The 14,666-nt window shown below is 38.7% G+C and overlaps 3 protein-coding genes across 3 annotated transcripts; 2 read left to right on the plus strand and 1 right to left on the minus strand.

Annotated features, from left to right (window-relative positions):
- Positions 1–1,013: 1,013 nt before the first annotated feature.
- Positions 1,014–6,231, minus strand: LOC140772450 (uncharacterized). Its single transcript, XM_073114524.1, has 11 exons — positions 5,997–6,231; positions 5,871–5,909; positions 5,359–5,450; positions 3,756–4,005; positions 3,427–3,546; positions 3,283–3,358; positions 2,948–3,156; positions 2,573–2,681; positions 2,274–2,366; positions 1,867–2,027; positions 1,014–1,763 (listed from the first exon to the last, which is right to left on the minus strand). The coding sequence occupies exons 1-11, from the start codon at positions 6,147–6,149 to the stop codon at positions 1,203–1,205; spliced, it is 1,863 nt and encodes a 620-aa protein (XP_072970625.1). The 5' UTR covers positions 6,150–6,231; the 3' UTR covers positions 1,014–1,202.
- A 1,404-nt stretch (positions 6,232–7,635) lies between these two features.
- On the plus strand, positions 7,636–9,382 carry LOC140772602 (uncharacterized). The gene is made up of 2 exons (XM_073114749.1): positions 7,636–8,788; positions 8,952–9,382. The coding sequence occupies exons 1-2, from the start codon at positions 7,655–7,657 to the stop codon at positions 9,267–9,269; spliced, it is 1,452 nt and encodes a 483-aa protein (XP_072970850.1). The 5' UTR covers positions 7,636–7,654; the 3' UTR covers positions 9,270–9,382.
- Positions 9,383–9,642: 260 nt separating this feature from the next.
- LOC140772603 (nifU-like protein 2, chloroplastic) lies at positions 9,643–13,845 on the plus strand. Its single transcript, XM_073114751.1, has 4 exons — positions 9,643–9,848; positions 9,936–10,023; positions 11,804–12,117; positions 13,398–13,845. The coding sequence occupies exons 1-4, from the start codon at positions 9,741–9,743 to the stop codon at positions 13,587–13,589; spliced, it is 702 nt and encodes a 233-aa protein (XP_072970852.1). The 5' UTR covers positions 9,643–9,740; the 3' UTR covers positions 13,590–13,845.
- The last annotated feature ends 821 nt before the right edge of the window (positions 13,846–14,666 follow it).

Below are 14,666 nucleotides of genomic sequence, written 5' to 3' on the forward strand. Positions count from 1 at the left end.
CTAATACCGGGTTTAGGATGTTACTGTCTATTTAAAGGTTTCAAATTTTCAAAATATCACATTTTAATTTTACTTTTTTGAAAATTAAATAATATGTTATTTTGTGAGAATTGATGTGCTAATTAGTAAAAAATGGGAAAGTAATTTAACTAAGTATATATATATATATATATATATATATTAGCAGACCAAAAATGAGTTCCATTAGCTAGTTTTTTTTCGCACAAGCGTATACCGGGGCCTGTCAACTGGAGTGCGTGAGGACTGTAGTGCCCGCTGCTGTGCCAAGTGACCAAAAATGAACTCCATTAACTAGTTTTATATTTTAGTTTCATTTTTACTACATCAGTATTACAAAAAAAATAATAATGCATGAGAAGGTATATTTAAATTATATTTTGCTCCCTGGCTTAAATTTACTTCACAATTCTAATAATTTTGTTTATATTATTTCACTGTCTTATAATTATATTCAAATTGATTTTTATTATATTTAACTAAATATAGGTCAGTCTTAAAGATACCCATTAAAAACATTATTTTAGAGGATTTGATAAGCTCTCTAAAGCATCTAAAATAATATAAATTAGATTTCAAATAATAAAGATATACAAAATATATTAAATATATATTTTTATTTAAAATTTAATCAGTATTATTTTAAATGTGTTAGAAAACTTATCTAATCCTTTACAACTATCTTTAATGAGTATCTTTAACTTCAACATATTTTAGTCAAATACGATAAAAAAATAATAATTTTAGTTTAAATATAATTATAAAATAATAAAATGATATAAATAAAACTATAGAGGGGTGAAGTAAATTTAGACCTAAATAATTTTTCCAAAATAATAATATAACATAAAAGATAATATTGGAAGTTAAGTTACACTGTTATGCAGTTATATAGTAAGTAATCACATTTCTTACACATTGTGTGCACTTTGATTCTTAGAAACATCCATTGTGCTTTAAAAATAACCAACCCTCAGGACTTACAAAAAAGATGGTTGAGCCAAAGCACAAGAGGAGCCTATGTTAATATGAGAAATGAGAAGTAATAAGGAGCACATACATGGAGTAGAAGAGGCTGTTTTCAGAAAGAAGACACTCTTTCACAAGGAGAGCAAACTGCCACACTAACACAAAAATTGCCTAAATAATGGAGAAATACAATTACAGACATATCATTTTCCTCGTTAGGACATTATCTTAGAAGAAAGCAACAAAAGCAGAGCTGCAGTTGTGAGAAAGCTTACAAGCATTCCAGTCAATAGAATCCAATCTATAGTACCTAATTTTCCTGTTATTGTATTTGATTCCTGGTTTTCGATAAGTCTAATTGCATTTCCCGCGCTTGCCTTCTCTGGTCCCTGTAACTTTCTCTTCCTCAGCAGCATAGATTGAACTGTGGTAAGAAAGTTACTCCCTCTTTGTTTTGTAGTGGTGGACCTATCCATGATGAGGAGAGCTTCTGCATTGTTAGTATCACTACTTTGCTGTTCACAGTTCTCCACTGCACATTGGCTGTGCTCAAGATCCCTTGAGCATGCACAATCATCGCAAGAAGCAGCACAAGAAGAGGATTCCATAATACTGTACCCTCTTACTGTGTTTTCCTTCACTCGATCTAGATCTTCAAGCACTTCCCCAAAAACAGACCACCTACCCACAGATGTAATCTTTACATTTGTTGAAGTACCTAGAATGCTCTCAGGAGCAATCACAAGCACCTGGATATAACCTTTGGTATGGCCAACCTTAAGGATAGAAAATACTCCAAGTAAGAAATAAAGTTTAGTCTTGATTAATATAAAATATAAAAGGAGAACATGCACAATAGATATGAGATTGGTTCCTTACCAAATGAACACCATCAGTAGCTATTTCAGTGATCCATATTCTCTCGACCCGACCTTCCATTCCTTGGTATGGTGAAAAAGACTCAAAAACTGAAGTCAATTCACGACTACGCTTCTTCACCTCTATGCTTGGGACTTTCTTCATTCTTGCAGCAGGTGTTCCTGGATGATTAACAAGATAAATCAACAAATTTTCACAATATTTAGCAGAAAAAATAATCATATAGCCTTCTGATAGTTTTGCAAATTGTTCTAACATATTAGCTGTTGGTGTACTTTTGTCAAAAAGGGAAAAAGGCAAGGTTAACATAGTAATTAATCACTGTATGTTAAAGCTCCATTAAGGATTCATAATATGTACTATGAACTATAAAACTGTAGTATTACAAAAGGAAAAAAAAAACACACCTGGTCTAGGGTAGAATTGAGATATATGAACTTGAGCAAACTGATAATCCTTTATGAGGCTGACAGTTTGGGCAAAATCTTCATCAGTTTCACCTAAATCCAGAGGATATGAATTCCTTAATGCCACAGTGTCATGTAATAAACAATATGAAATGCTACGTTAGCAGAATCCATTTCATAACATTAAGACTGTTCAAAAAGTTAATTATCAAGTGGAGGAAAAAAGAAAGGTCAAGTAGCCAAGTGAAGAATTGATGACCAATCTAAAATTACACTAGTCAATGCATCCATTCACATACCAGGAAACCCACAAATTATATCAGTTGCAATTTGCATTCCAGGCACAAGTTCAGTCAGAGTATCAACCACAGTTCTAAAGTCACTGACAGTGTATTCGCGATTCATTGCCTGAAATATGTAAACATTTGCACATAAAAAAGGAGCCACATAAAGCAAGAAAGTCAAATGAAAAGACTGAACTTTGACCTGACTACAGATCCACAGCATATTTACTAAAGATATGCTTCATAACATAGTAACCACAACTTGGTTTATTGACAGTGAATATGCAGGAAAGTAATGACATTTTTGTTAGCATGTAGTCATCAAAGAAGATATCTCAGAATTAATGTAACTTAAGATGAGGCAAACATAGAATAACTGCTTAGGCTTACAGTAAGAACTGCATCGCTCCCGGACTGCACAGGAACGTGGAGAAAAGAATAGACACAGGGGTGACACAGAACATTAGCTATCTCTTTCAAATGCTCCAGTATGAAAGGAGGATTAGTCATGCCAATGCGAAGCATGGTGCTTCTGTCAGGAGGAAGCTCTGCAACCATTGCATTCAGCAGATTTGGAAGATTCGTCCCGATATCTCTACCTGAAATATTTGTCAAGTTCCAGACCCATCAGTACACATAGATATTAGGTTAAACTATAACCTGGTCAGTATGAGATTAGTAAAACAAAAGTATGAACCGTAAAATCAAACTCATAATCATATTACCGTAAGCACCAGTGTCTTCACTGCTTAACCATATCTCTCTGACACCTTCAGATACAACACTTCTGACACGCTCTACCTAAGCAAATTGTAAGCATGATAAGATTTCCAGCATTAGAGTTAACAGGAACACATCTATGCACTTACTAAGCTGTTGACAGTATAGCTCCCTAGATGGCCACGGGCGTGCTTTGTCTTGCAATAAGTACAGGCACCTAAACAACCCACATTAATTGGAAGAATCTCGATAAATTTGTTCTTGCGTACCTGCCAAATGATAGAAAATTGAAGCGGTTACTGTGTGCAGACCATCTGGATGAAAAGAATATAGTAATTTATAATTCTACTCCTACCATTTAAATTTTATATATTAGGTTATAACTAGGAGAAAGTGAAGAGCAAAATGGGCACATAAAACAAGTGGCACTCTGAACATGGCATTGATAACAGATTTCTTGTAGTAGCTGGAATTCTACCTTGGGAAGGTCAAGTGCTGGCAATGTCTTTCGACTTAAAAGTCGCACCTCATGGCCTTTCAATGTTTCCTCTACTACTTCAACAACCCGATCAATCTGCTGCACTCCGATTACACTAACACCTTCAAGCTCCTTAAGATCCCGACTTCCCTGCGGCACACATCCAGCCACCACCAGTGGCTTTTTCGCGTCTTTACATCTTGATATGAGAGTTGTCATAGCAGACTGACTTGGAGATTTCACTGTGCATCTGTAATGATAATATAAGTGGGAAACAAGTGCAACTAAAATCTTTCTCTATAGTTTTGTAGCCGCACGGACAGCTATTAAAGGAAAGCTCCATATAAGCACCCTAGACTTATAATGTTCTTAGATGAGGACTGACGTCAGATGTGAGAGACATCATGTGTCTATAGGGGTGGCAATCAATCGGGCTAGGTTAAACGGGTTTGGGTCGGGTTAACTTTATCTTGACATGTATATGACTTGATTATTAAACAAATAACATGACCTGATCTACCTAACCCGTTTAATAAACAAGTTGAATTAACACGATATGCTAACACGACTCGTCTAACTCGTATACTTAAATGAGTCGTGTTAACCCACCACATTAACACAACCCATCTAACTCATATACTTAAATGGATCGTGTTAACTTAACACGTTAACACGACTCGTCTAACCCGTTTAATATAAATCATATATATAATTCAATATTTACTGATTTATCCTATATAAATGGTGTATTATATAAAAACAATGATGAGGTCTCGGGGAGCAACGACGACAATGAGTTAGGGCACGGAATGGCAACGATGGTGAAATTTATCCTGGCAAGCAATGGCAGCGACAATAGTGATGAAGGTTCGACGGGCAACGACTATGGTGAGGGTTAGCGCAGGTAGGCAATGGCGATGAGAGTTAGGGCATATGGGTAAGAGATCCGACAAGGGTGAGAGGCTAAGCACAGATGGTGACGAGATTTGCCGGCAAACTCTCGAGCCAGACGACGAGCGGAGACGATGGTGAGAGGCACCGCGAATGAAGGCGGTTGGAGAGATTCGATGGCCGGTAAGCACTACACTGTACATACTGCTCAGGAGTTGAGAGCAGATGGTAGATGGAGACTAAGCGGGAGGCATCGCAGTGGGTGGCAAATGGGGCCAGAGAGATTGGAGAGAGAGAGGAGGCATGACGAAATTTTTTGCCCTTTTGGAAATTCAGATGAGGTAGCTAGAGAGCGGAGAGAACAAGAAAGTAGAGTGATTTAGGGTTTCACTTTTTAGTTACTTTATATGTATATATTGGCGGGTTAACCCAACCCGTATACTTTAACAAGTCAAACGGGTCAAAATGGATCATCTGTATAAACCCGAACAAGACCCAATTAAGAGACGGTTTATCGTGCCGGGTTATCGGGTCGGGTCAGGATTTGCCACCCCTATATGTCTACATGAGTTACCAAGATTGTGTTCTTCAACCAGAGAAACAAAGTTTTTAAAATCATGCAAATCCACAAAGATAATATTGTGACAGTTATCATACAATGTACAACAGCGATCAAGTTAAAACAAGAAGAATTGCAAGAAGGGAATATTACGTATTTATCAGCCATATGTCTGCTTCCTCAGGTTCATCAGTAAGTGCATATCCAAATGATGAGAGCTGACCAGCCATATACTCACTGTCACTCTACAGAAAACACGAAAACAAGCATGTAACTATAAGCAACCAAGATTCAGCTTCTATTAACCAAAAGGCAGACGCTACTACTCTTTGCAGTGAAACTTAGAAAAAATAAAAGGGGTTCTCGGGAAACAATTTATGCAATCCAAAAGTTTACAATGTCGATAAAGAGCAAGCAAAGGAGGTATTTTAATTAGTCTGAAGGAACCCAGAGTAGGACATAGGAAGATGCACTTGATTGCAACTAGAAGTATCTACAATTCACATATCTCTCTTACTTTTGTACATTCTAACTAACAGTTAAAAGAACAGCAAATCTGCACTAAAATTATCAACTTTTTCACCAGACTGCAAATTGCAGACTCCCAAGTGCACTCCACAATTAAGAAATAGATAATCTCAAATAGGACGCAATAAAAATCTTGCCTGGTTATGCGAGCACCCGAACGTCTTCACATATACCGTCTGCTCGTAATCCAACAAACACATTAGCCAAAACAATCAATAGAGAGAGAGAGAGAGGGCGATATCGATCTAGAAAGAATGAGAGACCTGAGTCCCCGGAATGAGAGGGTTCGGGGAGATAGGATCGCCTCGGATCCTGCGGGCTTTGGGCTTCTGCTTGGGCTTGACGCCGATGGCGTTGATGGGTAGACGGAAGCCTGGAGGAGCTCCGGCGAGCACCACGTCCTCGATGTCCTCCATCACGCGATTCGGATCCGTCTCTTCCCTTGCGAACTCGATCGAGAGAAGAACACGGATTAGGGTTTTGGACTCGATAACTTTGGGGCTCGCCGATAGGAATGGGCTTCATGTTGATAGGCCCATAGCGTACTGGGTTATTTCGTAATAAAGACAAAGAGTGACCCTATTTTCGAGCAGTTTTGTTACGATGGGGATATTAATGAGACTGTTTGAATTGAAGAGAAACGAAGAGAGAAAATAATTTCTTATTATTTGAATTAAATAGAAAAAAAAAGAATATGGATATTATAACTTAATATTTTAAGATTATTTTAAATAAAATAAAAATAATTAAGTACTAGATATTGTAGCTTGTGTTGAATATTATAGCCTATAGAATATAGATATTATAACTTATTTATTTAAATATTTAAAAATTAGATAAATGATATAATAATAAACATGTTATTTTTATTTTTATTTTCCCTCTCCTTGAACCAATAAAACAAGATAAGTTAAAATTACTTTCTATATTTCGTTCTCTCTTTTCCTCATATTTTTTTTCTACTCAAATAAAGCGTTAAAATGTATCATCTCACACTATTATTCGCACTACCAAAACAAAAATTGCATTAAAAAAACTAAAAATAAATTGGTCACCACCACAAAAATTATAAATTTGAAAGCTATAACCATTAAAAAGTATTAAAAAAACCAGCAATTAAGTCTTGGTTCTTTCTCTAACCTTCCTCACCCCTTAACCTTCCTAAGATTTTAGAAAACATTGTTGATATGATGATAGAGCTCCATAGAGTTTCTATGGCTGGATTTCTTTTTAAAGCTTCTTTCTATTCCTTTCATGCCAAATAGTCAAATGTCAAGGCTTCTTTATCATCAGCTTTGATAACACCCCATCAATAGAAAAGCTAGTGAGAATGTCATTTTGGTTAGCTCTATCCAAAATGTTGTTCAATAGTTGTGGGTCTGATAATCTTGTTGGTTTGATGTTTGGATGCAATTTGATATTTTAGATGCTTGATTTAATTTAATTTAATATAATTTATTGAAGCTATTTTGAAGACTTAATTTGATTTTATAGTTAAGTTAATATGATGATCAAGTTAATTTGATTTTATAGTTAAGTCAAATATGATATGTTATTTATAATTTTCTCTAAATTAATAATAAAGCAATATTTGACATCACAAATAAAGCCGGAATAATGAGACACGAGTCGATGACTTGATGGTAGAAATGGTAGCATTATGCTTCTACTCCTGCAGGCAATCCTTATATCAATCATCTCCGGTACATCCCACCGTTCATGTCGGCGCTGGAGACCGCGCCACGACACGTCCAGCCACCACGTGTCATTGCTTCAACACGTGTCCTTCCCTCTTTCCATCCTCTTCCACGTGTCGATCTCTCGTCTCTCCTCTCAAAACCAAAATCTAACTGCAAACTCCTCCCCCCCTCTCTTCCACTTGTTTCCTTTGCCTCCAAACGATCCAGAAACGCACCCAAAGATGATGAACGTCTTGGCTTTAGCCCTTCTCATCTCCTCCCTCGCAGCCGCCGGGGTATGGTCGCCGTCCGGCAACCCAACAGACGATTACTACCACCACCACTCCGACCAAGTCCTTCGCGAAGGCCACCGCGTGATCGTGGTCGAGTACGAGCGCCAAGTACCTACCGATGACCATAACCACCGCCACCTTATCCAGGAAACCAAGGATAAGTTCCAAGAAGCTGCATCTTTACTCCCTAACCTCGGGCAAGGTTTATCCACCCCACTATCCGAACCACAACAACCTGTAACCCATTCGACCAAGGATAGGATATGCGACGCTTATGGCGTTTGCAAGGATAAGCTATCCACCCTTATCGGCAGAGGCAAGGATAAGTTATCCGACACAGCGGAGACAACCAAGGATAAGTTATCCGAGGCCACGAGTAAGGTATCCGACACTACTACCCACGTCGAAGAGTCTGCCAAGGATAAGTTATCCGAGACTGTGGATAGAGCCAAGGATAAGTTATCTGAAAGTTTGGATAGAGCCAAGGATAAGTTATCCGAGACTGTGGATAGAAGCAAGGATAAAGTATCTGGCTCTGCTTCTCACGTAGAAAAGAAGGCGAAGGACTCGATAGAGAGAGCAGCTGATAAGGCCTCCCATATCCGAGAAGAAGCAAAGGGTGGTGTTAAGAAAACTGTCGACAGCGTCGAAGAAGCTGCCGACAAGGCGGAGGCGGCGGCGCGCGAGCTGCGAAAGAATCTCACCGACATCGCGAGGCGGGCGCGGGACGTGGCGTACGACGCCGCGGGCTACATGGCCGCGCCGGAGGCCGGGCTCGCAGCAGCCGCGGTGGCCCACCTCCTAGGCTTCGCGACGGCGTACGGTACGTGCGTGTGGGTGACCTTCATGTCGAGCCACGTGCTCGCCGCCGCCTTGCCTCGGCAGCAGCTGGGGATAGCGCAGAGCAAGCTGTACCCTGTCTACTTCCGCGCGGTGGCGTACGGCGTCGGCGTGGCACTCCTTGCCCATTTCTTCGGTAGGGATCGCCGGAGCGCGGCGGAGAGGGTGCAGGGGTACAATTTGCTTGCTGCCTTTGGGATGGTCATTGCCAACCTGCTGTTCTTGGAGCCTAAAGCTACTAAGGTTTGTTATTACTATACTTTTACAGAGCATGACACACATTTGTTATGAACTTTATATTGGCTATATTTGTCATATCTTTAAAGTTTATCATATTATCGTATCTCTTACGAGAAGATATCCTGATAGTTTTTTTCACGTTGTTGGTTATTAAATTCTTTTGTAGGTTATGTTTGAGAGGATGAAGATAGAGAAGGAAGAAGGGAGAGGAAGAGACATGGCGGATATGGTGGAGCCACCGGTGGTGACCGGCGTCGCCTCGACGACAACCACCACCACCACCACCGCGACACCAGCCGGAGCTTTCGGGGTCTCGAGATCGACGGTGACGATGGATCAGGAGATGGCGAAGAGTAGATTGGGGAAGGCGAACAAGCGGCTGAAGAGGCTCAACAGTGTCTCGTCCCTCCTGAACGTCCTCACGCTCATGTGTCTGACTTGGCACTTGGTCCACTTGGCTCGGCGGTTGCAGGCGAACTGCTAGAGGTGTTAGCCAATGGGCGGCTTGGGTTCGTCGTGGGGGTACGAAGAGCTGGTGCAAATAATGTTGGCGTTGACTTTTAACTCTACTTTTGTTACATACTGTATGTAATCTAACTTCTAAGATGTTTTTGACGCTGTTTTGATAGACTTTTTATTTTGCAAGTATTGTTATGTATGATAATAGAAATGTCGGAAAATTAAAATAGAAAGGTCAAGGTGCTGTCAGATAGTCAAATGCAATTATCAGAGAGATGAGGGTGTGAAATGAAAAATTCCAAAAGAGAACGGTGGCTAACGAACCGAGCCACCTCAACTGGGCCCAATGACCCACATCGTTAAATGGTTTAGACCCAGTTGGCTTAATCGCTCCTTTGCCGCCTCTCGTGTTTGTGGTTGGAATTCGTTTCCTTGCGTCCTCAAACTCGGGGAGAGGGGGAGAGGGAGAGAGGGAGAGAGTTGCTCGACTACGGAAATGCAAACCGTGGTGTTGAATCCTTCCGGCTACGCGGCGGCGCCGCTTGCGGAACCTTCTTCTACCTCGTCTTCTTCCTTCTTCTCCTATCGGTCTCTCTCGTCCAAGGTCTGATCTGACCCTCGTCTCGCTTTATCGTTGCTCTTTGGTTGGTCTCGCTGCCTGATTCGAGAAGTAATTTGCCGGTGTTTCTAGGTTTCGGGTTTCAAGGGGACCAGGATTCGTATTTCTCCCTCATCTCGATCTTCTGTTTCGTTGGCCTCGATTCCCACGAGGCGGCGTGGTGAGTTTATTTGTCGGTTCGATTTCTTTGGATGTTCTTTTATTGATTTGAATTGTATCGAGAGGAGAAAAGTAGCTCGTGAAGATTCAAATCATTTATGTCTTAGATTATGTTCATATTCACTGCTATGCATATGTCTTCGATGTTTAGAGAGTCGATTGCTGAGCACTTTCTGAATGAGGGAATTGTTCCTTTTTGGTGGTAACTAGTTTTGGAGCTTGAGAAAGAGGATGCTTTGTTTCCTTCGTAATTGAAGCATGGACATAAGGTTGGATCTAATAAATGAAACATATTTCGAGAGAATTTATCACACTAATTTGCGTGGAATTTTGTCTCGTATATAGTTTATTAACCAAGGGACATTTGTTAGGCTAGTTTGTTGGGTTGACTGTGTCGCTCGATAAAAATATAAAGCGTGGTAACGTGAGTATGTGTTTAAGGAGGATGATACTTGATGCCTATAACTGGATTTATTTTGAGATAAGTTCGTGTTGAAGTAAATCTGAAACTAAGAACAATGAATACAATCGTAAGTTCAAAAGGTTGGAAGTACGCTGTTAGATGATTTCATCAACAATGTGGTAAGATCTGATCGTAGTCATCATAATTGAGAAATATTTTATTTGTCAGAGTACCATAGGATTCTGAATGGAAAATTGACAAACATATACGAATTGATTTCATTGTGGACTCTGGTGTTATCTTTCTAGAAATCTGTTCCTATTTTATGGCTAGGAGCTTATGATCAGTCATACAAAGATGGGCTTCTTCACGAATCTATCATACTTATTAGCTCATAGAATAACCTCAGTAGCCAGAGGAGATCAGCTCATGCAAATTACCGAAAAGGTTGCGGAACTTCATGATGGAAAGATTGAAAAGTTCATAAAGACAAAAGAAAATAACTTTGATCCGTGAAGTCTTTGCATTTATACTGCACATATAAGAAAGGAAAATGTAGAAGTTACATATGCTTTCTTCTCTTCTTTTAAGAATTCTATGAAAAAAAGCAAGACTACCTTAGGAGCCTTTTGTTTTGCAATGCATTTGGCAGCTTTGCAAAATAACGAGATAGCTATTAGACGAGAGAAGAAAATTTTGTTTGCATTACAGCATAGAAAGAACTTTTATTATGTGTTAATGTATATTAGTGATTAATCAATATTATTAACCAGAGGAATCTTTAAAATCTGTTTGACCATGGCAGGCAAAAGTGCCATGGTGTAGGATATGCTTTAGAAAACTAAAGTTTGCCAGTTTGGAACTAGCAAACAACTTCACGTTGATATCAAACGGGCAGAATGTTAAATGGAGATCCCGAAAGGTGGGGGGCTAAGAGGGAATGCCTGAAAGAACAGTGGACAAGTCCTTTTCCTTCAGTTGATATTTGCTGCGGTCTCTTGTCAATGCTAAAATTTTATTTTAAACATGCCAAGAATTGCCATAGTAACATAGTGAGTCATGCCAGCAGACTTCCTTACCAAAGCAGAATTTTATTTTAGTTCCTTGAACATAGAATACATAATCAAATGAGAACATGGTAGTTCTAATGTGACAATTATTACTTAATTTAGTTTCGGCGTAGAAAACTAACCACCTAAATTACAAAGAATATTTTATCGAAGAACTTGTTGTATGAATAAATGATTTCTGGTGTCATTCTTTATAAGGACAACATAATATGTCAGAACTGGTATGCTTTGAGAATGCTATTGTTTTTGATGCACCTATATCCATCTATAGATTAGCTGTGATTACTCTTATTTTCTTTACCCTACAGCAACATTTAAAGCCATCGCTGCTCCGGATCCGGTAGTCAAATTGCCACTTACTGCAGAAAATGTTGAGTCAATTTTGGACGAAGTGCGCCCATACCTTATGGCAGATGGAGGAAATGTGGCATTACATGAGATTGACGGAAATATTGTAAGATTGAAGTTGCAAGGAGCATGTGGATCATGTCCAAGTTCTGTAACGACGATGAAGTTGGGCATTGAACGTCGCTTAATGGAAAAAATTCCTGACATAGTTGCCGTTGAACCAATAACTGATGAGGAAACAGGTCTTGAACTGACTAAAGAGAATATTGAAAAGGTAACCAATGAAATAACTATTGGTTTATGCATTTGTTTAGTAGTTAGCCCCTCCTCTTTTTCTCTCTTTTCTTCTTTGTTTGATTGGGAGAAGCAGTGTATTTCCTTTTCATGCATCAATGCCTTGCTGAGGCAATTGCTCTCTGCACTTACTGATTATTCTCTGCTTTCTTCTCCATGTTTTCATATGATTTGTAATGGTCTCAACACTTAATATTACGTAAGATTGAGAAGCATTAAATGGTAAACCTCATGTCAACCCAAATGGATTGAAGCTGGATTTGTCAGAACTAAAGATATGGACACAGATTCTAACTAAGAAAAATCAGACTACATCGTTTCTAAATAATTAAAATCCCTTCAGAAGAATACACTTGCATAGAAAGAGAAAAAGAAAAGAAAAAAGGATTGTAAACAGCATAATCCTTAATTTTGGCTTATGTCTAGGTAAAAGTGATGTTCAGAATCTGCAATTCTTGAGAATAATCGATCTTTGATGAGAAATAAAAACCACAGATACTGAGTTAAAGTCGGATCATATATGCTACCTAAATTTTACTATTGTGGTGCTCAATTTGTTTTTGTAAGCCAATGCTTGGATAGTTGGATGTTGGTGATAACCTAATGCATGCATGTACTCTTGCAAAAGCATGCCAATGCATAGAATATCCAGCAGGATATAGAACAGAAGGATTACAATCATGTCTTATTGTTGTGCTTGTTGATGGGCATATATGTGCATAAGTAACTTGCTCAATTTTAATAGTAGCTAAGTGAAATATGTTATTTGGTAATAGTATAACTTTTATTAGAAGTCCAGCAATAGGGATGTCCTGGGGATGAGATTATAATCTGATATCAGCAAGAGGCCAGCAATTGTAAAACCCGTAATCAGAACTTTTCTCCTTGACTGGTATGGCCTTGTTTAATACTAGACCCTATCAGTTTCCAACATTCTTATTCATGTAACATTTTCTATATTATTGCTGTTTTGCATAATTTTCTCACAGGTTACAAAAGATTGCTTAATTCCTCTATGTCCGCTCTTCTTTTCATCCTTCTCATAGGCTAGCGTCATCATCTTATGTCCTTTTAGTTTTCATTCTCTTTTTCTTTTTCAATTGAACTGGGAATCAATTTTTGCTGGATAATGTGTTATCATGCAGGGTGCTTGGATTTGGGTAAGTGAAGAAGTAACTAGCATCTTGAAATTTCTTCTTCCAGCATAGAATTAAATAATGGAGCTGGAGCTAAAATGATTATACTTAATCTCAATGTCAGGTGCTTGATGAGATAAGGCCATACCTTACTGGAACAGGTGGGGGTGAGCTTGAGCTAGTCGGGATCGAGGAGCCTATTGCAAAAGTTCGACTTACAGGACCGGCTGCTGGAGTTATGACAGTAAGAGTGGCAATCACTCAAAAGCTTCGAGAAAAGATCCCCGCCATTGCAGCAGTTCAGCTCTTATCATAATTTCCAAAGAAAGATCTCATGTAGTACATTACTGCTCGGTCGAAATCAGTTGAGATGCAATTTAAAGAGAGCAGTAGTCTTGCTAATTATGTTGCAGAAACATATGTTATCTAATCTCAATTAGTGATTCATTTGAATAAGAAATGTCCAACAAGTTATCTGGATGTGTACTATTTCCTCTTCATTATGTGATATTCGAGCTAAATCAAAACTAATGCTGTGGAACAAAGTTGATTCAATTGATGAAGTTTGTGAATATGGATTGATGTCTCTTCAATAATGCTAGGCATTTTTCAAGTTTGACAAATGCATCAGTAGATGTTTGATGAATATTATGGAATGCAGTTGAAAAGAAAAATCCACATTACATGAGACAACAAATCTAGTTCAAAATTTAGACATTATATATGATGATTGTTTTGGTTAGCACATTATCTTTTCTAATATTTTGAACTAGATTTAACTCCAAAATTGAGATCTTGTGTACATCTTTTATATAAATTATATACACTATGTTATAAAAAAGATAAATGCATTTAGTTTTCAATGGCCCAATCATACTATTATTAACATTTAAGAGCTTTTTGATATATTGGCAAATAAAAATAGTGAAAAGATGAGGTATAAACTGGAATAAACGTATAATACAGGGTGTGAAATGTAAAACGTTCCTTAACAATTAAAATCAAGAATAAATCTATCCGTAGGAAAACAAACCATAACAACTCGCATCAATTACATTATCCCTCAAAGAAATCAGCAGCAAAAGAGAAGAACTAAAGATTAGAAAGAGAAAGGGCGACGGTGTTGAGATCCCAACATCAATTACATTATCCGCATTTTGGAGATCTCGGCTCGGGCTCATGAGGCTGGGTTAAGCGCGGATCCGGGCCACATCTTGAGGAGGAAGTAGCCGAGGAAGCCGAAGAAGACGAGGAGGAAGAGGTAGTCCACCACCACGAAGAACGTCGTCGATCCGTGCCTCCGGTTCTTGGCCTCCTTCTTCTTCCCCTCCATTGTTGTATCCGCGGATAAGGTAAACGCCTTATTCTCCCTTCCTATTCTCTCGCCTTTTAT

Source organism: Typha angustifolia, chromosome 12, assembly GCF_048772165.1.
Source record: "Typha angustifolia cultivar Huaian chromosome 12, ASM4877216v1, whole genome shotgun sequence".
Taxonomy (NCBI): domain Eukaryota; kingdom Viridiplantae; phylum Streptophyta; class Magnoliopsida; order Poales; family Typhaceae; genus Typha; species Typha angustifolia.